We start from the raw sequence: 23697 nt of genomic DNA, 5'->3' as shown, positions 1-23697 counted from the left end.
GCTGTGTGCTTAGTCGCTCAGTTGTGTCCAAATTCTTTGCAACCCCATGGACTGTAGCCCACCAGGTTCCTCTGTCCATGGGATTCTCCAGGCAAGAATACTGGAGAGGGTTGCCATGCCCTCCTCCAGGGAATCTTCCCAACCCAGGGATCAAACCCAGGTCTCCTGTATTGCTGGCAGATTCTTTACCATCTGAGCCACCAGGGAAGGACAAAACGAATCTGATTTTTCTAAGATCGAATCTGCTCTTGGAGTCAGGGCAGTGGTTAACTCTGGGGGGAGCAGTGACTCTTCTCAAGTCACAAAGGACTTTGGTAGTCTAGCAGTATTCTTCTTCTTTTAATCTGGGTGGAGGCTACTTTGCGAAAATTCATTGAGCTGTACAGTTACAGCTTATGTGTCTTTTGTGTATATGGAATACTAGGCTTATTTAAGCCTAAAGAATTTGTGACAACATTCTAGAAACACTCTAAAGTTTTAATGCAAAGCACTGTTAAAACTACCAAATACTTCTGAGTGTGAAAATCACCTGGGTAACTAAAACAAAAATTGTCTGGGTACTGAAGGGAGAGAGGTGGAAGCCAGGCACACCAGGCACAGTGCTGCCATCCCAGGGGCCAGGAGTGCCCTTTCCTGCATCCATCTGCAGCCCTGGCCTAAGCTCCTTCATCCTCCTCCTGGGGAGGACACTAACTAGGATTTTAAAGAGTAATATGTACATGCTACAATTTACAGGGTGATTATTAGGGGAAAAAGAAAGCTAGTATAACTTTAAGCTAGTTGGGGGAAAGAAATAGAACTAAAAAATCCATCAATCCAAAAGAATGAAAGAAAAAAGATACATAGTAACAGGACAAGCAGGAAAAACAGAAACGACAGATTTAAACTCAAATACACCCATGAATACATTAAACAGAAAAGAACCAAAAGCTCTAGTAAAGAGACGAAAGAAAATTTTGTCAAATTTGGTTAACAAAAACTAAATACTGCATTGAATTATAAACCTTTTTTTTTGTTGGGGGGGGGTGTTGTGCAACATATGGGATCTTGGTTCCCCAATCAGGGATCAAACCCTCATCCCTGCGTTGGAAGTGCAGAGTCTTAACCCTGGACCACCAGAGAAGTCCCAAATTGTACACTTTAAATGGATAAATAGTATGATATTAATATGTGACTTATATCTTGGTAAACTTAAAAGTTTACCAGAGAAGAAGAAGGCGGCAATGGCAAGCCACTCCAGTACTCTTGCCTAGAAAATCCCATGGACGGAGGAGCCTGATGGGCTGCAGTCCATGGAGTCGCTACAAGTCAGACATGACTGAGCGACTTCATTTTCACTTTCACTTTCACACATTGGAGAAGGAAATGGCAACCCACTCCAGTGTTCTTGCCTGGAGAATCCCAGGGACGGGGGGCCTGGTGGACTGCCATCTGTGGGGTCACACAGAGTCGGACACGACTGAAGTGACTTAGCAGTAGCAGCAAACTTAAAAGAAAAAACAACTAGATGCTGTTTATAAAACACAGCTAAACATAAGGATGTAGGAAGGTTAAAATTAAATGATAGAAAGAAATAGACCATGCAAATATCAAAGAAAGATGGAGAACATCAGACGAAAAAGACCTTAAGGCAGATCACATTTTCAGAGATAGGGAGGATCACTTTAGAGTGACAAACTGTTCAATTTACCAGGAAGGTAAGATTTTAAATTTGTATACACCTAAAAATGTAATCAGATGTAAAATAATACATCTTCCATGATTTCACACTTACACAGTTCAAAAATCAGTCTGTGGTATCTTTTCTGACTTGGAGGTGAAAGTACTGTATTGGAAAACCTGGTAGCACAGCAAGGATGTCTCAGTGTCTAGATTCCTGTGACTATGGGGTGAGCTGACTATAGCACCCAGCTCTGGTGAACCCTGGGGATGCAGAGGACCAGCCCCAAACAGAGCTGGCACCTTCCCAGGTGCCTCTCCTCAGATCAGTGATGCCAACGTCAGAGCCCCGCCACAAAGACACACTAAACAGACACGACTGGTAGAGCAGCAGAGGGGTCCAGCTGGCTCCACCTTGGGGTGAAGTCCAGACAAGAGTGTGGTCTGACTGTGCAGAGAACCAAGGTAGCTCGGGGGTGTGAGATGGGGCCGCAGGCAGCTCTGATTTGTAAGGTGGAGGGGCCGTGCAGGCCTGCAGTGGGACCTCTGTAGGTCTCACAACATGCTGGACCTCCCCTGGTGTGGTATGTTACAGTGAACGAAACAAATGTTTGTGGACCCATGCTTCCTCACTGCTGATGGAGGAGACCTCACTGCTGGAACGTGGCAGGGTGCATTCTGAGTGGCTTTTGGAAATCGGCGGGAGTGACAGCTTGGTGCCTGACCTGTTCTCCTGGCCTTCTACTGCCACCAACGGGGGTCAAGCTCATACAGAGCAGAGTCAGTGATCTACACCCATACACTCCAACCGTGGGGATGTGTGCGTGTAGATGCAGACAGGGAGGCTGCAGGCCCCTCAGCCCCGCCCACTCAGCAGTCAGTGCCCCGCTTTCTACCTTGCTGAGAGAACCCTGATTTTGTTTGGTGCAAGTAGGCTCGAATCACAGTAATCCTTCTCTACTTAGCCAGTAACCAGTCAAGAGATGGGCATGTGACCAATGAGCGTTCTGCTGGCAGGCTTATGGAAAAAACGTTCCCCGTCATCAACACAGCACTGCCTGAAGGACCATGCCCCGCTTCCTTCCTCTGCGGGAAGAACCGGCCGCCTCTGGTGATCACAAAGAGCAGGCCAGGGGAATTTCAGGCTCCTGTGATCAATAGGCAGCTGAAACAATTTTGGAATCACCTACCTTTTGATTTTGTTATGTGAGAGTTAAATGTCTATTATTTAAACCTTCTATTTGATTATTTGTAGGCAAGAAGATGATGCAGACACAAAGTGACCACAGAGGCCTGTCCTGGCGAGAAGAGGAGGGATGGAACAGCAGGGGTTGGGGTGGTGTTTGCTTAAAAGCAGCATCAAATGTTTTTATAAGACATGGAAATTCATGTATACTTGTGTAACAGAAAACCTTAAAGAAACTAAAAGTTAAAAACTGCAGAGAGAAGGGGGACACTCCTAATCTTCAACCACAGCAGCAAGAGTCCCCACTATTCCTTGGTCTCCAGAAGTTCCTAGAGATAACTGGTTCACACCTGCACGAATGATTCCTCTCTGGACCCAAGCATACGGTGGACACTCAGATACCTGTCTGTGGGTAGTTGGTTGGATGAATAAATGAACAAATGAGTGAATACATGGTATTTTATGACAAAATGTTCTGCAAATCCACAAACGCACCAACAGCAAGAATGTGTGACAGAGGAGCTCTAATAACATCTTATCGGTGATTTCTATTTGAAAATGGTAGTAGGTATATAAGGGGATTCCTTAGGAGCTCAGCTGGTAAAGAATCCGCCTGCAATGCAGGAGACCTGGTTCAATGCCTGGGTTGGGAAGATCCCCTGGAGAAGGGAAAGGCTACCCACTCCAGTATTCTGGCCTGGAGAATTCCAGGGACTATATAAGTCCATGGAGTCGCAAAGAGTCAGACACAACTGAGCGACTTTCACTTCATTTCAGCAGGTATTCAGACTACACTCTCCTCACTTAAAACCTACTGAAATCAATTAAAAGAATGAAAAGAAAGCAAGCTTAGTCAATGGCCAGAACACAGATACCAAACCTATGAAATTTGGAAGAGAGGGAGAATGTCAGAAGCCGCCAAACCTCCTCAGACTTCAGGAATGCTGACGCTCTGACAGTCACACAGTGTCACAGGTACAAAGGTTCGAAGTGATCCTCCGACGGGTGCGCTGACAGCAAGGATGTGACGGTCCCAGGAGACGTATAGTCATTCCCACGGGGCAGAGGGGAGAGCGGGTGAGGCTGAAGGGAGATGCTGAGAGAGCCCACCTTTACCCTCCAGAATCCAACTCTGTACTCTCAAAGCAGCTAGAAACAGCACAGACTGACATGAGGGATAAAAGAAGAGATCCAGGAGGTCAAGAAAAGTGATAATGCAGGACTTCCTGGTGGTCCAGAGGCTAAGACTCCACACTCCCAACGCAGGGGGCCCGGGTTCATCCCTGGTCAGGGAACTAGATCCCACACGCCCCAACTAAAGATCCCTTGTGCTGTAACAAAGACCCAGGGCAGCCCAATAAATAAACAAAAATATTTTTACAGAAAAAAAAAGTGACGAGGCCACAGAAAAATGTGTGACATAAATCAGCAGAACTCAAAAAAGCAAAAGGCAAAATGAAATAAATACAGAGGTAAAGTTATACTGTATGCATGCTCAGCCGCTCAGTTATGTTTGTCGCTTTACAACCCCGTGGACTGGGGTCTGCCAGGTTCCTCTGTCCATGAAATTCTCCAGGCAAGGATACTGGAGTGGGTGGCAAGAAGTCATAAAACATACTGACGGAGCGCTGACAGAGATGAGGGTACACAGAGGAAATCACACAAAGTGATGTTGAGAAGAAAATGGAGGGACAAGGGATCAGAGAAAATATATCAGACACGGAAGACAATAAAGGAGATCCAACAAATGCATATCTTGTGTTCCCAAAGGAGAACGGAATGAACAGTCAGAGATAAAATAAAAGAGGGGAGGAAATGTTTCCCAGAAAATAAAAAGGGGACTGAAAAATCTGTGTCTTCAGAATTAGGTAAACTAAATTTCAGGAAAAAAGGACAGAAAATAATAAACACCACTGTTAATCCTGTGAAATTACTGAACCTCAAAAGATAAAGATGAACCTACAGAAGTTATCAGGCAGAAAAATCAAGTGACCTCAAATGAGAGATGAAAGGCTGTAAACCCTTCTCTGCTGTCACTCTCGGCAATCCTCTCAGCAAGGTTATATACAGTTCCACGTGACCAAGTTCTCTTCCTTTGTAACATTCATCATAATTCTAATGGATTAACTTAATTGTGGGACTAGGGACCTTGCACTGATTCTCCAGGTCCTAGCACGTGGCTGGTACTCATCAGAGGCTGGACAAATAGGTGTCAAATTCTTTACCGACCCAAAGACAGTGTCCACGCTGACAGTCCTTTACAGGATGGAGACGCTGAGGCACAGGGAGGTTATCTGACTTCCCAAGTCATATACCTGGGAAGCAGAGAAGCCGGGACTTGGACTCGGGTCTCTGAATGCCCCGGCATTGCTCGTGCTGCTGGGTTCTCGTATCGTGCAAACTGACCACACATTCACATAGCCCGCTTCCCCTCCAGCCTTACTTTTTGTGGCACCAACAAGAAAACTGCTGAAAACAAGACTTGCTTTCCGTTTGCCTGGCCAGTTCTGGGCGGGTGCACCCTTCACACGAAGATGTTTGCCCAAACTACCCTGAAACACAGAGGCGTGAGGCAGAGACTTACACCCAAACTGCCTGATGTGCGCTGGTCTGTGTCCTTGTCTTACTAGCTTTGATTGAAAGGAGTAAAGGCATAAATTATTTACCTGAGATTACAAAACGCTTATAGCAAAATTAAGGAGCAAATAAGGAGTAAGTGTCTACAGTAAAAATAATACTTAAAAAACTAAGACATACTCCATAGGCAGTGTCTCCTTCACTGCTAGTGCCATCTAGTGATTAAACAGCAGTTTTATGTGTGACACACACCCATTCTCTTCAAAGATATGTATCCTCAAAAACAAACAAAAATCTTTACATCTAGCTGACAGTCTTGACAGGCACAAGGACTGTCAACACAAATTCTGACTCTAAACAGGAGAAATGGGTTGTCCTGATCCAAATGCCGCCTCTGCCACTGGGTGGTGGGCTAGATGATCCCGGGCAAGTCATTTATCCTGTTCCCTCACGCACGGACCCCCACAGGTGTGAAGGAAATGAAATGGCATGTGTGAGCTGCCTGTGCCTGTGTGTGTGTGTGTGTTAGCCACTCAGCCGTGTCCAACTCTCTGTGACTCCAAGGACTGTAGCCCGCTAGGCTCCTCTGTCCATGGAATTCTCCAAGCAAGAATACCGGAGTGGGTAGTCATTCCCTTCTCTAGGGGAATCTTCCCGACCCAGGGATCGAACCCAGGTCTCCTGTGTTACAGGCTGATTCTTTACCGACAGAGCCACCAGGGAAGATATCAAATGCTCAGAAAAAGTCAACGTGTCTTCTTGCCCTTGAGGTACTAATCCTGAGACTGTGGGAAACTGAGATCCCTTTCCAGCTTCAGGGCCCTTTCATTCGTTCCTCGGCAAGTTATGATGAGACCTTTCAACTGCACTCACTAACACTCCACCTCTGGCTCCGCTCCTGGGCTGTATGAGGAAAGGCTGTCCTCTTGGCTGGCATGTGCAGAAAGGTGAAGATCTGCATCCACACACCGCTGCTGGGAAGGCAAACGGGGACTACTGCTTTGGTGAACAATTTAGCAACAACCAGTGAGGTACACATATCAAGTGCGCAATGGAATAATCTAAATGGTCACCAGTAGGTGAGCGGATAATAAACTAACGTGTATGCAACTCAAAAACTACAAGGCTGAGAGGAGGAAAGATGGGTTCCTGTATGGTGACCTTTGTACAATTAAAATATATATGCATATAGTAACACATTTGTTTCCTGATACTTATTTGCAGCAAAAGAATAAAAACAGGCTTCCAGAACACATCCCAAATCCAGGAGGAGATGGCCTTCCAGGGATGAAGCAGATGGCAGACAAAGATTTCAACCCTAACCATAATTTTCTTTTATTAAAAATTGGAAGAAAGAAAAAAAAAGATAAGTTGTCAGTACTTGCTAATCCTGGAGAATGAGAACACTAATGTGTTACATTACGTTCTATGTCTCAACTGTGGGGGTGCCTGGCTATGGAAAATGCACCTGTTCAGCTTTAATAGATGGCATCAAACAGTCCCCCCAACAATGGTGGTGCCAACTTCCATTCCCAGAGCCCCTCTGCATCTTCCCCAATCCTTGACACTGTTGGCTGTCTTGTTCTACTTTTCAAATTTTTAAAACAAATTTCTGTACTGTACATGGGTCCTCGAGCCACCAAGACACACTGGCCTGAAAAATAAAACTGTATGTTTGATTAATGACAAAGGAGCTTGTGGGGGTCACTGTTATCTCTCTCCACTCAGGTAAATGTGGTAGCAAGCTTCACTCCCAGTTTTCCTGTCACATATCCAGAAGAGTTGAGTGCTACAGCTCTACCTATAACCTGGGTTCAAACTACCAGCCAGGCAGTGTGCAGCCTTGAGGGGCGGTGGGTGCTCACACAGGCCTTTCAGAGCCCTGCGGGAGACCTTTGTGGGCTCTTTGCTGTGGGGAAGCCTAACTCTGCATGTTAAAGTCTGTATATGCTAGAAAGTGATGGCTAGTTTCTGAAATACATAAGGATTCCACAAAATAATTTCCCTAAGACCATCTAAAATGTAATTCAAAGGAGTGGAGGATAATCAATAGAAATGAAATCAATACGAACATAGTTTGACACTGCAAGTCTTTAAGTAGAGTCACTACAAGTAATATGTTACAGTGATGGTGAAAAAGAAAAAAAAAGAGAAAGGAAAATGAAATTATGGTGCTGTCTTTTGCCATTAAAGAAATGGTGCTATCCAGTTTTTAAAACCCTGGGAACACAATAGTTTAAACCAGGGCATGTGGGCAATGGTGGAGAACTGGGCTCCTTCAACCAGAGAGGTATCTCGGCTCCCCTACATGTGAAGTCACTTGGTCATGTCTGACTCTTTGCAACCCTGTGGACTGTAGCCCGACAGGCTTCTCTGTCCATGGAATTTTCCAGGTAAGAATACTGAAGTGGGTTGCCATTTCTTCTCTAGGGCATATTCCCAACCCAGGGATCAAACCCGGGTCTCCCACAATGCAGGCAGACTCTTTACCATCTGAGCCACCGGGGAAGCCCCCTACAGGGCTGAAATAGAACCTATGTCACCAAGACAGCCAGAGATAAGTGCTTGTAAGAGCTTGAACTAGGCACTCACACATGCACCCAAAGAATGTCAGCTACTGTGGAGAGACATGTGATGATGCTCCTTGTCAGGCATGAGCTGGAAGAAACACTGCAACATACACATACGGAAAAGTGATAGGAAAATTAGCTCAGGGTGAGGGGAGTCAAGGAAAGAGCAGGATGACGAGCATTGGATGGAAACCTACATTAAAGACGTGAAGATGTTTCTCTCTGTTTCTGAAGGACTTGTCTTGAAAGATAAAGCTTTAAATTTTAGCCTAATAAGGTAGAAAGTGAGACTGGACCAATGATAAAAAATAAGCCCCCAAACAGCAAGCCATTAACAGCCGAAGAGAGAAAAGGGACCTATTTTCTAACGCACTTGGCACACTTTCCTGTGAGTTAACGTAAAGGTGTAGAAGAAACGCTGGAACGCGGCAAGCACCTGGTTTCTGTGTGGCGCGGCATACATGGCGTCGCTGAGACTCCCCTCTTCCTTGCAAGCACTGGTGTCTCCAGACTGCCTGCGGCTGGAGGACAGGTGCGAGTCAGTGTCCTCGTCCTCCTCGTAGTCCAGCATCTCAAAGGATGGCAGAGAAGATCTTCTTCCTGCTTCATTCTGCCAGTGTGGTCTGTGTTAGAACATTCAAGAGCAAGATGAAAGAACAAGCCACTTAACACCTCACACTGGTTTACAGACATGTGGTAAATGCACTGCCTCCAAGTCCCACTGTGCCGTATTATAACCACGACAAAGCAGGCAGAAGCTAAAGGGTGAAACCACGCACTGTTCCATCTCTTTGTACGCTGATAGAATTTCTTTCCAGTTTTTCACCTAGATTTTTATAGTTATAATCACTGTATACATATACAATTTGCCTCCTTGTTAATAAGTTTTTAAAGTCAGACTTGAGTAGATACATCAGTTCAGTCAGCTATTCCCCTTACTTAGGGTCCCCTCCGCCCCAGACTTTACCGACACAAACAGCTCTGCAATGAACATCAACGCACAATCTCTTCTGTATTGAGGATTCATCCCATAAAACAACCATATGGAGAAAGGCTGAGTCAAGCAGTATGAACATTTCACAGGTCCACATGCATCCACACAGAATCACTTCCCCAACCTGTGACTATGTCAGTAATAATTGTCTAAAACTTGCCAAAAGAATGTAAGTGAAGTGAAACTCGCTCAATTGTGTCTGACTCTTTGCAACCCCATGGACTCTACAGTCCATGGAATTCTCCAGGCCAGAATACTGGAGTGGGTAGCCTTTCCCTTCTCCAGGGGATCTTCCCAAACCAGGGATCGAACCCAGGTCTCCCACAATGCAGATGGATTCTTTACCAGCTGAACCACAAGAGAAACCCAAAGAATGTAAACCTCACAGAAAAATGTGCCTTTCTTACTGAGAATGTGTGTTTTTCCACATATTTGTATGTGTCTTGGTTCTTCTATTATGAATTGTCTGCTCATGTCCTTTGTCCCTTCATCTACTCTGATTCTAGTACATCCATTCCGATTTGAAATGAACTTTTCCACCTACAAAAATTAAAACTCTGACTTTGTAGTTACCAGAAATATTTCCCCAATTCTTTTGATTTTATTTTGGCTATGCACATGTTTTTAACATACAGATGATTTAAAAATAAAAAAATTTTTTAACCTTCCAAATTCTTAGCTCAGAAGTAAACAGTAGTCATCTCCCTCTGAGAGGTTTGATTGGACTGGATATAGGACTTTGAGATCTTATTTCTATGTATATACAAATTAAGCCTTTCATTCAATAGGGCTTTGTTTCGGTGCATGAGTTACGCAAGGCTGAAACCTGATGTTTTTCTCATGCTGCTAATGAATAAACTGTTGAATCCTGTCCTCTCCCTTTGGTCTGTGGGCTGCCTTTATTGGAGATTCAATACGCCTGCAAACACTAGGCTCACCTCAGGGCATTCTCGTGCACCTCTTATTGCTGATCCAGCACTCTTTCAACTACTTCAGGATATGTCTGAAAATATGATGGGGCTAACGCAGCCCTCCCCGAGTCAATATTCTTCCCTTCCAGATACCCTTTTATGGTCTTATCTGATTATTCTTTCCAGTGAATTTCAGAATCACTTCCTCATCTTCAGCTCTTACTCAGCCAAAGTATAAATTCTCAGCAGGAAAAAAACAGGCTATATTCAAACATCTCAAAAATGGAATCAAGATTAAAATGCAAAAACCAAAAGTGTAAACACATCCTAGTGTAGCTCAGTCAGTAAAGAATCCACCTGCGATACCGGAATCCACCTGCGATGCAGGAGTCCCAGGTTCAATTCCTGGGTCTGGAAGATCCCCTGGAGAAGGAAATGGCAACCCACTCCAGTATTCTTGCCAGGAAAACCACATGGACAGAGGAGCCTGGCAGGCTACAGTCCATGGGGTTGCAAGAGTGGGACACGACTTAGCGACTAAACCAACAACATCCTAGAAGGAAATATATGAGCATTTGTATAACGTTGCAATAAGGAAAATCTTTCTAGATTCGACAATAATGTCAGAACTACAAACACTGATACTTTTTACTACCTAAAAAATACAGAATTTTTTCGTATGTTTAAAAAAAAAAACCTCAAATATCAAAATTGAATAAACATGGCAGATAAAAGTCCAATCTGGTGATGTATTGCCCACTCCAACCCCATGAGCCCTTAAAGTGTCTTCTCACTAATCCTCGGGGAGACACCAAACCTTGGAATAGGATGCCAAAGGTCCCCTAGCCTTCCCACTCCACCAGCACCATCTCAGATGACTCCCTACCTCACCTGACTCCTCCCAGCCACAAATATCCTCCCCTTCAGATGCTTACATGTGTCATACTCCCTCTTCTCTGTTGAAAAAGCTCATCCCTGCCCCATGCTGGTCAACTCCCAGCCCTCAGGCCATTCCCCGCTGGTTCCTGTCCATCGCACAGCTCTTCCCCAATGCCTCCTCCCTTGGGAGGAAACCTTCCTGATCCTTAGCCCTATGTCAGCTCTAACCCAGCTCAAGCAATAGAGAGAATGATGTTAAAGAAGAAAGGTTACAGTACAGGCATCAACAAAGGTAAATTCAACAGTGTGACCATTCAGAAAGGACACTCATGAAAAGCTGTGACTAACAACTCTCACCATCTAAGGTTATGGCTAAAAGCAACAGTGAATTCACTGGCTCGGTGCTGCCATGAAAGCAACCGGTGTCTTCATAAGCTATAATTTAACAAGATCCACTCTGGAGAAAATCTGGATACAATTCAAGACTGATTAATGTTCCAGGACACTATTTCTTTGACACTGGTGATGAAAACCTGCGTGCTAAGCTCTAGTCACAACCACACGCGCACACACACACCGCAAAGCTGCTCCCCGTCTGCCCTGAGAGGAAGCCGAGCCCGGGACACGGTCCTTACTGATGCCTCAGCTCTGAGGTGGTGGCGTACGGCTCGATCAAACTGTCCTTTTCCATGTAGGTCATGTCGCTCTCAGAGTGGGATCTCCGGCGAGGCTGAGGAATGGCAACGGTCCGGCCAGTCAGTGTCGTCGCGAGAATGGCTGCGGCCAGAGCAGACCTGTGGACAAGATCACCCCAGTGAGCCAGTGAGACACGAACCCTCAAGCTGAAGGTTGAACAATAGGACACGTGACTCAATCAAGGTTTATTTTCAGCTCCACAGTGTTCAGAGTGTATCTACTGACTACACGCCTGCAATGAACTGGCTGTGTGCCACTGCTTCCTTCTCACAGCACCTGCATGAACAGATAATATTGTCATCTCCGTTCTTCACAGACATTCAATGACTTGTCTAAGCTTTCCTAGCTGATGGAAGATGAAACCAGGTCTGTGATCCAAGCAGTCTATAATCAGGTAGTGTTCCGATTAGAATGAAAGATCGGAATGGAAAAAAAAAAAGAGAGAGAAATAAAAAGATATAAAAGAAATGAAAAGGAATTTGAAAGTCTTGCAAATTATTCAAAACTATAATACAGGACATGGAACAACAGACTGGTTCCAAATAGGAAAAGGAGTATGTCAAGGCTGTATATTGTCACCCTGCTTATTTAACTTATATGCAGAGTACATCATGAGAAACGCTGGGCTGGAGGAAGCACAAGCTGGAATCAAGATTGCTGGGAGAAATATCAATAACCTCAGATATGCAGATGACACCACCCTTATGGCAGAAAGTGAAGAACTAAAGAGCCTCTTGATGAAAGTGAAAGAGGAGAGTGAAAAAGTTGGCTTCAAGTTCAACATTCAGAAAACTAAGATCATGGCATCTGGTCCCATCACTTCATGGTAAATAGATGGGGAGACAGTGGAAACAGTGGCTGACTATTTTTCTGGGCTCCAAAATCACTGCAGATGGTGACTGAAGCCATGAAATTAAAAGACGCTTACTCCTTGGAAGGAAAGTTATGACCATCCTAGACAGCATATTAAAAAGCAGACATTACTCTGCAACAAAGGTACATCTAGTCAAGGCTATGGTTTTTCCAGTGGTCATGTAGGATGTGAGAGCTGGACTATAAAGAAAGCTGAGCGCCGAAGAATCGATGCTTTTGAACTGTGGTGTTGGAGAAGACTCTTGAGAGTCCCTTGGACTGCAAGGAGATCCAACCAGTCCATCCTAAAGGAGATCAGTCCTGGGTGACCAGTCCATCCTAAAAGGAGATCAGTCCATCCTAAAGGAGATCAGTCCTGGAAGGACTGGTGTTGAAGCTGAAACTCCAATACTTTGGCCACCTGATGCGAAGAGCTGATTCATTTGAAAAGACCCTGATGCTGGGAAGATTGAGGGCAGGAGGAGAAAGGGACGACAGAGGATGAGGTGGTTGGATGGCATCACCAACTCTATGGACATGGGTTTGGGTAGACTCCAGGAGTTGGTGACGGACAGGGAGGCCTGGTGTACTGCAGTTCATGGGTTTGCAAAGAGTCAGACACGACTGAGCGACTGAACTGAACTGAACAATACAGGAAAGTGTGAAAGTGTTAGTCACTCAGTCGTGTCTGACTCTTTGCAACTCCATGGACTATAGCCTGCCGGGCTCCTCTGCCCGTGCAATTCTCCAGGCAAGAATACTGGAGTGGGCAGCCATTCCTTTCTCCAGGGGATCTTTCCAACCCAGGGATCAAACCTGAATCTCCTGCACTGCAGGCAGATTCTTTACCATCTGAACGACCAGGGAAGCCCTATAATAGAGGAAAGACAGAATAACATGTTTACCCTCCCACCTGAAAAATCAAAATAAACAATTAAGTGTCCCAGCTTACTGCCTGAGAGAATGTCCAGGTTACAGCATAGAGAGGAGGAAATAAGGTGGAGCTGGGCAGACTCTTTTGAGTTGTGGGAATGGAGTGGAGAGTCAGCAAACACCAGGGCAGATAGAATCTGCAGGATAGAGTACCAAAGAGAAGAGAGCTGAACTGAGAGAACTCCAGAAACCTGCAGAAGGCCCCACCGGGAGCTCAGCAAAATGCTCCTCAGTGCATGAGTGCGAGGACACAGCCCAGGGCGCGGGGAGACCCATCCAGGAGGACTAGAGGAACTGAGTCAGGTGCTTACACATGGCTGCGGACAGTGCCTGTTCCCACCAGACAGACGGGAAAACACTGTAATTCAGGGGACACTGTGTATAGCACTCTAAAAGTAGTGGAGAATGAACAGGCCTAGACTGAAAACTGATCTGACCCTGCCTAACAAGGCATAAAAGCAGACCCAAAAGATCAGTTCCAAGTAATTTAACTGTATCCCAGAGCAAAATTCAACTAGACTTACAGGAATACAAAAATATCCAGTACTCAGCAAGATGAAACTCATAACAGCGTCTAGCATGCAATCAAAGATAACCAGACATGCAAAGAGACAGAAAAACGTGACCTAAAATGAAGAGAATAATCAATCAAAACCCATCCAGAACTGAACTCACGTTAGAAGCAGCAGAGACAGACATTAAGACGGTTATTATAATTTTGTTTCATATGTTCAAAAAGCTAAGCAGGGACATGGAATATTATTAAAAAGACCCGAACTTCAGGAGATGGAAATTACACCGGATGGGATTAACAGTTAGGTTACATATTGCAGAAAAATTAGTGAAACTTGAAGGTAAAACAATAGAAAATAACCAAAATGAAACACAGAGGGGAAAAAAAAAAAAAGAGAATAGTAAGACCTGAGATTAAAAAAGGTTTTGTTTCATGTTTTGGGAATTCTCTGGCAGTTCAGTGCTTAGGACTCCTCACATTCACTGCTAAGGGCCTGGATTCAATCCCGGTTCAGGGAACTAAGATCCCACAAGCTGCTCGGCATGGCAGAAACAAACAAACAAAAAAGCCACTAAGTTTTGGTATAATTAGTTACATGCCCAATAAATAACTTTCATCAAATGGTGCTGGAACAACTGGCTATCCACATGCAAAAAAGACTTCCCTGGTGGTCCAGTAGTTAAGAATCCATCTTCCAATGCAGGGGATGAAGGTTCAATCCCTGGTTGGGGAACTAAGATCCCACATGCATCTAAGCTCTTGAACTGTAACTACTGAGCCCACGTGCTCTGGAGCTCGCTCGGGCATGTGCCACAGCTAGAGAGAAGCCTGCACGCTGCAACAAAAAAAGATCCTGTCTGCTGAAACGAAGACCCAATGCTGCCAAAAATAAATAAGTAAATAAAAACATTAAAAAAAATAAATAAACACAATGGAATTATATTTTTTTAAAAGTGAACTTGAATCCATACCTTGCACACCATATACAGAAATTAACTCAAAATGCATCACAGACCTAAATGTAAAGGCTAAAAGCATAAAACATCTAGAAGAAACTATAGTAGAAATTGCTTTACGACCTTGGGTAGGCAAATATTTCTTAGCTATGGTACTGAAATCATGATTTATAAAAGAAAAAGTTGACAAGTTGAACTTCATAAACATTAAGAATTTCTGCTCTCTGCAAAATTGTTAAGAAAATGAAAAGACAAGCCACGGATGAGAAAAAAATATTTGCAAATCATGTATTTGATAAAGAACCTATTTCATATTCAGTAACAGTCAATCCTGAAGGAAATCAGTCCTGAATAATCACTGGAAGGACTGATGCCGAAACTGAAGCACCAATACTTTGGCCACCTGATGGAAAGAGCCACTCATTAGAAAAGACCCTGATGCCGGGAAAGATTGAGGGCAGGAGGAGAAGGGGACAACAGAAGAGGAGGTGGTTGGATGGCATCACTGACTCGAAGGACATGGGTTTGAGCAAGCTCTGGGAGTTGGTGATGGACAGGGAAGCCCGGCGTGCTGCAGTCCATGAGGTCACAAAGAGCTGGACACGACTGAGCGACTGAATGGAACTGAACAGAAAAACAATTCAATTTTTTAAAGTGGGCAAAAGATGTTAACAGATACTTTACCAAGAAAGTTATACAAGGGCAAATGAGCACATGAAAAGATGCTCAGCACAATTAATTAGTAGAGAAATGCTAAATAAAACCATAAGGACACCACCACACACCTACTACAGTGTCCAAGATTGGCCAAGACGATCCCTCCAACCCGGACCTGGCACAATGGCTCCCACAAAGAGAGATGGCGAGCAGAAGAGGCCAGTCTGCGATCAACGAGGTGGTGACCAGAGAGTAACCCACCAGCATTCACAGGCACATCCAGGAGACAAGCTTCAAGAAAGGTGGCCCTGGGAACCCTTGAAGAGATCCAGGAATTTTCCAGGAAGTTGACAGGAACGATACAGATGTACGCATTGACTCCAGGCTCAACAGAACTGTCTGGACTGAAGGGATAAGGAAGGTCCTATGCTTTATCAGTGTGGTTGTCCAGAAGGCCTAATGGAGATAAAGATTCACCAAACAAGCTCTGGACATTGGTACCTATGCACCTGTCACCACCTTCAAAAACCTACGAACAGGGGACTTTCCTGGTGGTCCAGTAGCTAACAATCCACCTTGCAACGCAGGGGACACAGGTTTTATCCTTGGTCAGGTCATGAAGATCCCACAAGCCACATGGCAACTAAGCCCACGTGCCGACTGCTGCAACTACAGAGTCTGTGACCACAATGAAATATCCCATGTGATGCAATGAAGATCCTGTGCAACCAAATAAATATTTTTTTAAAAGATTATAAAAAACTCATACAGTCAACATGAACGAGAACTAATACCTAATCGTCAAACAAAGTTATAAAACCACACACACACACACACACACCTGACCAAACCAAGTGTTGGTAAGGATATGAAGAAATGGAAACTCACACTGTGCTGGTAGGACCATACATAGAAAAATAATTTGGGAAATAGTTGGAGAAGGGAACGGCAACCCACTCCGGTATTCTTGCCTGAAGAATCCCATGGATGGAGGAGCCTGGTGGGCTACAGTCCACGGGGTCGCAAAAGTCGGACACGACTGAGCGACTTCACTTTCACTCACTTGGCAGTTTCTTAATAGGTTAAATATATCCTGACTACGCTAAAGCTTTGGGCTGTGTGCATCACAACAAACTGGAAAATTCTTCAACAGATGAGAATACCAGACCTTACCTGTCTCCTGAGAAACCTGTGTGCAGGTCGAGAAGGGACAGCTAGAACTGGACATGGAACAACTGACTGGTTCCAAATTAGGAAAGGAGTACGTCAAGGCTGTATATTGCCATCCTGCTTATTTAACTTACACGCAGAGTACATCATGGGAAATGCCAGGCTGGATGAATCACAAGTTGGAATCAAGATTGCTGGCAGAAACATCAACAACCTCAGATATGCAGATGACACCACTCTAACGGCAGAAAGTGAAGAGGAACTAAAGAGCCTCCTGATGAGTGGGAAAGATGAAAGCGAAAAAGCTGGCTTGAAAGTCAACATTCAAAAAACCAAGATCATGGCATCCAGTCCCATCACTTCATGGGAAATGGAAGGGGGAAAAGCGAAAGTAGTGGCAGATTTTATTTTCTTTGGCTCTAAAATCACTGCAGATGGTGACTGCAGCCATGAAATTAAAAGACACTGTCTCCTTGGAAGGAAAGCTATGACAAAACTAGTCTGCCTATTAAAAAGCAAAGACATCACTTTGCTGACAAAGGTCCGTATAGTCAAAGCTATGGTCTTTCCAGTAGTCATGTACGGATGTGAAAGTTGGATCATAAAGAAGGCTGAGTGGTAAAAAAGGGATATTTTTGAATTGCGCTGTTGGAGAGGACTAAATAGGCCCTTGGACTGCAAGGAGATCAAACCAGTCAATCCTAAAAGAAATCAACCCTGAATATTCACTAGAAGGACTGATGCTGAAGCTAAAGTTCCAATACTTTGGCCACCTGATATGAAGAGCCGACTCATTGAAAAAGACCCTGCTGGGAAAGAGGGAAGGCAAAAGCAGAAGGGGACGGCAGAGGATGAGATGGTTAGACAGCATTACTGACTCAGTGGACATGAATTTGAGAAAATTCCAAGAGGCAGAGGGCAAAGGAGCCTGGTGTGCTGCAGTCAGTGGGGTTGTAAAGAGTCAGACACGACTTAGCAAGTGAACAGCAACAACTATATGATTCAGTCACTCGATTCCTAGATATTTTCACAAGAGAAATGAAAGCACAGGGCCAAAGATTCATGCACAAATATTCATAGCAGCTTTATTTCTAGTAGCCAAAAACAGAGATTCAGCCCACCAGTTGCTGAATAGACAGGTGAAAGGACAGACAGTTGCATATTCACTTAATGGAATGCCATTCAGCAATTAAAAGGATGAATTCCTGATTTTCACAATATGGATGAATCTCAAAATAATTATGCCGAGTGTAAGAAATCAGCATAATTGTTTCGTGTAATTCCGATTCTATAAAATACTAGAAAATATAGACTAATCTATAGAGACAGAAAGCAGATGGATGGCTGCCTGGGAGGGTGGGGCTGACAGGTGGGAACTGAGAGAGCGGAAGGAGGGAGGAATAACAGAGCGGCACAAGGAAACTGGAGGGGAAGACAGAGACCGCAATTATCTTGAGAGTGATGGTGATGGTCTCACGGGTATAAACGTACATCAAAACTTATCAAAGTATTCATTTTAAATATGCACAGATTATATGTCCATTATGGGTCACAAAGAGTCGGACACGACTGAGCGACTGAACTGAACTGATATCATAAAACTGCTTTAAGAAAGATAAAAGACTGTCTAAAGCAGAAATAAGAACAATATGCTTTGGGATTTATAACATACAGAATAAAATGTGCAACAGTAGTACAGGATGGGAAGGAGGAAATAGAAAATTCTTACACTGTTACACTAGGTGCAAACTGGAATAATGCCCGTGGAATAACATTAATTTGAATGTGTTTTCAGAAAAAAAAAATTGTCTAGAAATAGCCCAGATTTACCAAAACCATGTTGATTATTTGGGACTTATAAAAATATTACAGTCCAGAATACGGCTGCTACATAAACATTTAAGTTCTTTTTTTTTGCATTTATTTGGCTGTGCCAGTTCTTAGTTACAAAACGTAGGATCTAGTTCTCTGACTAGGGATTGAACCTGGGCCCCCTGCATTGGGAGCACAGAGTCTTAGATGCTGGACCACCAGGGAAGTCTCCAAAACCGTTTAGGTTCTAAGGACACAACTTAAGGGTTGTTCCCACAAAAACTGAAGAGCCAGACAAACCTACAAACCATCACAGCAACGCGACCACCCACCAACCACGAGGCTCTAGGTCAATGACTAACACCTGAATCAAAACAGAGCCGCCAACAGGACCTCTCTCCCAGGTTTGAGAGGATGATATGAGACAAGGCTTCTTAAGCTCTAACCAGAGTCCTTGGCGCAAAATAAACACTAATAAATGGCTACTCTTGTTATCAAGATTGCACTGAAGGAAAAAACAGACACTAAAAATACTTCGCTTCCCAGGTGTTGCTAGTGGTAAAGAACCCGCCTGCCAATACAAGAGACATGAGAGATGAGGGTTGATCCCTGTGTTGGGAAGATCTCTGGGAAAAGGGCATGGCAACCCACTCCAGTATTCTTGTCTGGAAAATCCCTAGACAGAGGAGCCTGGCGAGCTACAGTCCAAGAGGTCGCAAAAGAGTCGGACACAACTGATGCGAGTCAGCACAGAAATACTTTGAAGTGTTTATTATCAGGAGGCATACAGTATTTCCAGTTTCAAAGAACACTAAAAAGGTACTACCCTTGAATAAACTTCTCTCTCATTGTTAAGAGTTAAAGCCACGCATCCACGCATTTTATGAATAATCTACAATTCTTCTGTGTCCAAAATCTTAAGAGGACACAGGCAGGGGCCTTAAGTACAAAAGAAAGTCTGTTCTCTGGTGTGACAGGAGCACTGGAGGAGGGGGAATCCCAGGCTCTGGCAAGTGAACTTGCTTCTCCTTTCTTCCTGCAAAGCAGTTCTTCTGAATGGCAGACTTGAATTTAAAAAGAAAATCATGTGCATAGTTTAAAGTATACTATCCACCTAAATGTTTGGGCTTTAGTGCTTTCTATTTTGAAAATTTGCTTTGGAGGAGGAAATGGCAACCCACTCCAGTATTTTTGCCTGGAGAATCCCATGGACAAAGAAGCCTGGCGGGAAAGTGAGAACACCACAGACCTGATGGTCCACAGACCATGATCCCACGGAGAAACCACATGAAGCGCTTCATTATGGAACCAGGATAGCATTTCAAAGGACATGATCCTAATCACTCTACTTTTGATTTTCTTACCCGTTTAACAGCTCCGGGACCCAGCACTTGGTGGCTGAGCTTAGGGGCGACTTGGTGCCTGCTCACCTGACTCACCTTGGTCTCTCTGGAGAGGGGTTGGGGCTGCGCGGAGGGGGTGTGCGGGGCACAGCAGGCTTCGGTGCGATGCTGGCTGCAGGGAGAAGGCCATGGATGATGTGCTTCTGTGCAAATGAAACCCGGCAGAGGTCAGCGGGATCATCTCTAGGTCCTGTGACCAGCCCTCCCTGGGTCTGAGAGGGGACACCTGTCCTGCTCACCTAGGGATCTAGTCCCATCAGAAGGCCCAATCCTCCCCCCACCATCTTCCATCCCTATCTAGCCAGGCAAGCGTGCCCACCTGGGGAGCTGCCCACTGTGGGGCCCTCTCATCCTTCCTTCCTAAGAACAGCTTCCCCAACGATGACCCAGAGTCACCCTCCAGCACCCCAGTTGGCTCCCAGCACTGCCCCTGCTGCCCCTACTCACTTGCTGCCCACTCCCTTCCCTCCCACAGAATAGAAGCTTCCTGAGACAACCTGCTTGTCTTTATCAACCCTGGAACTCTGGCACTTAGCACACTGCCTAACACCTGGTAAAGGCTTAATAAGGATTTTAGGTCGTTTATCTTCAAGATGCAGAGTAACAAACACAGGTTCCTACACACAATGAAAGTCAGACAACCCAGCTTTGGGCAGGGCTGTCTGCGAGTGTAGCCTAATCTTCATTTTCTATGCACCAGCCATTCGTGTGAGCCTACTAAAGGCAAAATGCCATGACAGCACTGAAGAAACCTGGTCCTCATCCTTAAGGAGGGAAAGTGCAGAGGAAAAACACCCAGCTGTTTATAATGCAACACAGAATTATGGAACGCACCACGGGAGCGGTAAAGACAATGTGCTGAGGTGACCCAGGGAGAGAAGGGCTCCCTCAGGTCTGAGGCCAACAAGGGGACCATTGACGTCCTGTTGGAGAAAATCTCAGAGCATTTAGACGGGGTCTTCGAAGATGCCCACTGCTTTCACATTTAGGAAATGGGATAGGAAGACATTCCAGGAGGAGGGAGCAACATGAACAAAGGGCAAAGGGATGAAGCAAGACATTAGTGACAGCGCGGTGAAAATAAATACTCCAGTTCACTACAGAGTACACAGGCATCTGAGATGAAGCAGCTAGAAAGCTGGCTGCGGGCACAGTGAAGACTATTTCCATCTAAGAGTTTTGATACCGGACTAAGCAGATCTTGTGACTTAGTGAGAAGCACCCACTGAAACTGGCCCTGGGAAAGACTAGTCAGGCTGGGATGGGCACAGCGTACCAAGGAGTGGGAGGTGCAACCAAGGGGAACAGCCAGGGGTCTGAGCACCCTTTGGGAGTGAGGGGTGAGCAGACCTTCCAAATGTCTCCTGCAGCCTTCCCACCCCCGCTCCCCCAGTTCCACGAGCACAGCCAACCCCGAGAGCAGGGGCTCCAGAGCCACCACCGCTGTGTCTCACCATTCTCCAGGATATACATTTATCTGCCGCCTCTCCTACCCCTCACTGCCTGGCAGAGGCTCAAGGACAAAAAAGCCTTTTCTTCACCTTTGAATCCCCAGGGGAGAGCATCCAGTAGGTCCTTCAAAAAGGCCGGGTGAATTTTGTTTGTTTTTTTGATGGAGTGAATCTCCTAGAGTAGGCTGACTGCTTCTCCCCTGTACCACGATAATCACTTCCTAACTATGGTTCTCCTGCTTCAGTCTCTAAAACACAGGATGGTCCTATCTCAACCCAGCATGAAAACTCCCGTGGGCAGCGTCCCTCTCCTGTTGACAGAGAAATGCATTCTCATGGCCCAGAAGGCTGCTAAGGTTGCTGTCAGCTGGTTCCTAGCAATGGCCGGCCCTCCTCATCGCTCCTATAAGGGTATCTCCATGTTGTAGCACTCAAAACTGCCTTCACATTTCCACAGAGCAAATGATTCATCCATTGTCGGGCTTTTGTATATGCTGTTTTCCCCACCTGGAATTCTCCTTCCTTATTCCTCCGAAGGCCCAAGTCAACTCTCCGGGCTGACTTTGCTGCCCCTTCCCTGGTACCCACCGCTAGAGCACTTTTTACCTTACCATTTTGTGCTGAATGACTTATGGGTTTGTCTACCCTTTAGCCAGCGTGGCCATAGGCTATCAATCAGTTGTGGGGTATCTGGCACACACACACAGTAGGAATTCAGTAAGACAATAAAAACATCGATAAACATGCTGAGTAACCAAAATTGCAATGGCAAAATATGCTTCAACTATGCGAAGAGTTGACTCATTGGAAAAGACTCTGATGCTGGGAGGGATTGGGGGCAGGAGGAGAAGGGGATGACAGAGGATGAGATGGCTGGATGGCATCACCGACTCGATGGACATGAGTTTGAGTGAACTCCAGGAGTTGGTGATGGACAGGGAGGCCTGGCATGCTGTGATTCATGGGGTCACAAAGAGTCGGACACGACTGAGTGACTGAACTGAACTGAACTGATGCCTTCACTTCTTCTCAACATCCACCTGTCTAAAATGACTTCAGGGGACTTCCCTGGTGGTCCAGTGGTAAAGAGTCCTCCTTCCAATGGAGGGGAAGCAGTTTCAATCCCTGGAAGGGAACTAAGGTCCCACAAGCCTCAGGGCAACTAAGCCCACATGCCACAACCTTTGAAGTCTTCACCCCTTGCAAGAAGACCCAGCACAGCCAAAAAAAAAAAAAAGACTTCAGCAAGTCATACAGCTAAGAACAGAAAGCTGAGTTAGACATGCTTTAGGAATTGCAATTTGAAAGGGAGTTCAAGAGTACCCTTATCAAAATGCTTTCTTTGCATTTAAAGTACTGAGTTTATGAAGAACTGGACCTAAGCAGGTTTGGGGGTTCACCAGGCAATCATGAAAAAGAAAAACAGGAGGAAGGCGACTTGGGTGGAAAGTAGTGGTTATGATGATGACCCACGGAATGAGAAATCAGGACTGGGAAAGACAGCAATGAGGACACTGGTAGGATAAATGGACTGGGGGTGGGGGGTGGGGGCAAGAACTGTCGGTATCAGACTTACTAGTAGGAGGAGGGGTCAACGAATAAGCCTGGGAGTGTGTGTGCCGGCAGTAAAAGAATTGCCACGGGAAATTTTGGACGGAAGCATTCCAGGCAGAAGAAAAAGTAAAGGCTGAAAGAACAGCAAGATGCAAAGAGCTGGAGCGTCCGTGTGTGTGACTTGAGGGCATTGGGCACGAATCAGAATTGCATTTTAAAAGAATCCCTTTGGTGCTTTGTGAAGAATGGACATAGGGAAAGGGAAGGAGTGGAGACCGAGAAACAGGGAGGAGCTGCTGCTGCAGTCCAGGTAGATGCTGGAGGACGGAGTAGGAACCGGGAAGGCTAGTAGATGCACATGTTGGAGTGTACGTGGTACGTGGCAGAGGAAGGAATCCAGAATGACAGCCCACCTGGAACTAGAAAGTAGTGTGTAGGCAGGAGTGAACTCCCCGACGCCCGAGCGAAAGTTACAGGCGAGACAGGGCGAGTCCTAACAACTGAGGCCAACACTAGAATAGAAAATTAATGTTCTAAACACTCAGAAGCTGGGCTTCTTTAAAGGAAAACCACTTCCGGTTGGGCCGCTATCTTGCCTCCATCCCAAATCCCAACCCCTCCCCACTTAACTCCCGGCCCCACGGGCCAGAACGCAGGCTGGGTGCAGACATACTTACATAGTGCCTCTTGCGGCCTCTCCGAAACCCCAGGAGCATCCTTGCTGTGGTTGATGGCCAGACCTTTACTGGACTGCACAGAAGATCGGAAGTGAGGACCACTCCCTAAAGTCTGCCAACGCCTCGAGTTGGCCTAGCCCCAGACGCCTTTTCTCAGCTACGGACTTCGCAACAACCACGTCTGCCATTGGCTCCGCTTTTGCTCCAACCAATCAGAGAGAATGTTACTTCACGTCCGTCGCTCTT

At 45.4% G+C, this 23697-nt stretch overlaps 1 protein-coding gene across 5 annotated transcripts in view; it reads right to left on the bottom strand.

Annotated features, from left to right (window-relative positions):
* The window catches only part of CEP89 (centrosomal protein 89), a 73618-nt gene extending 49998 nt beyond the window's left edge, over positions 1 to 23620 (bottom strand). For 2 of the 5 annotated variants that reach the window (XM_055412331.2, XM_055412332.2), the window contains exons 1-4: positions 23452 to 23619; positions 19806 to 19912; positions 11412 to 11570; positions 8429 to 8615 (exon numbers count right to left, since the gene is read on the bottom strand). In XM_055412331.2, coding sequence (XP_055268306.2) covers positions 8429 to 8615; positions 11412 to 11570; positions 19806 to 19912; positions 23452 to 23490 — 492 coding nt within the window. In that variant the 5' untranslated portion in view covers positions 23491 to 23619. Of the gene's footprint in view, positions 1 to 8428; positions 8616 to 11411; positions 11571 to 19796; positions 19913 to 23451 lie in introns of those variants that run through there. The other 3 variants (XM_088830979.1, XM_088830980.1, XM_088830981.1) reach the window with 3 other exon arrangements.
* Between the last annotated feature and the right edge of the window lie 77 nt (positions 23621 to 23697).

Source organism: Moschus berezovskii, chromosome 22 (genome assembly GCF_049115385.1).
Source record: "Moschus berezovskii isolate FMDL1 chromosome 22, NW_MosBer_1.0, whole genome shotgun sequence".
NCBI classification, from domain to species: Eukaryota; Metazoa; Chordata; class Mammalia; order Artiodactyla; family Moschidae; genus Moschus; species Moschus berezovskii.
This window is presented reverse-complemented; position numbering and strand designations above follow the sequence as displayed.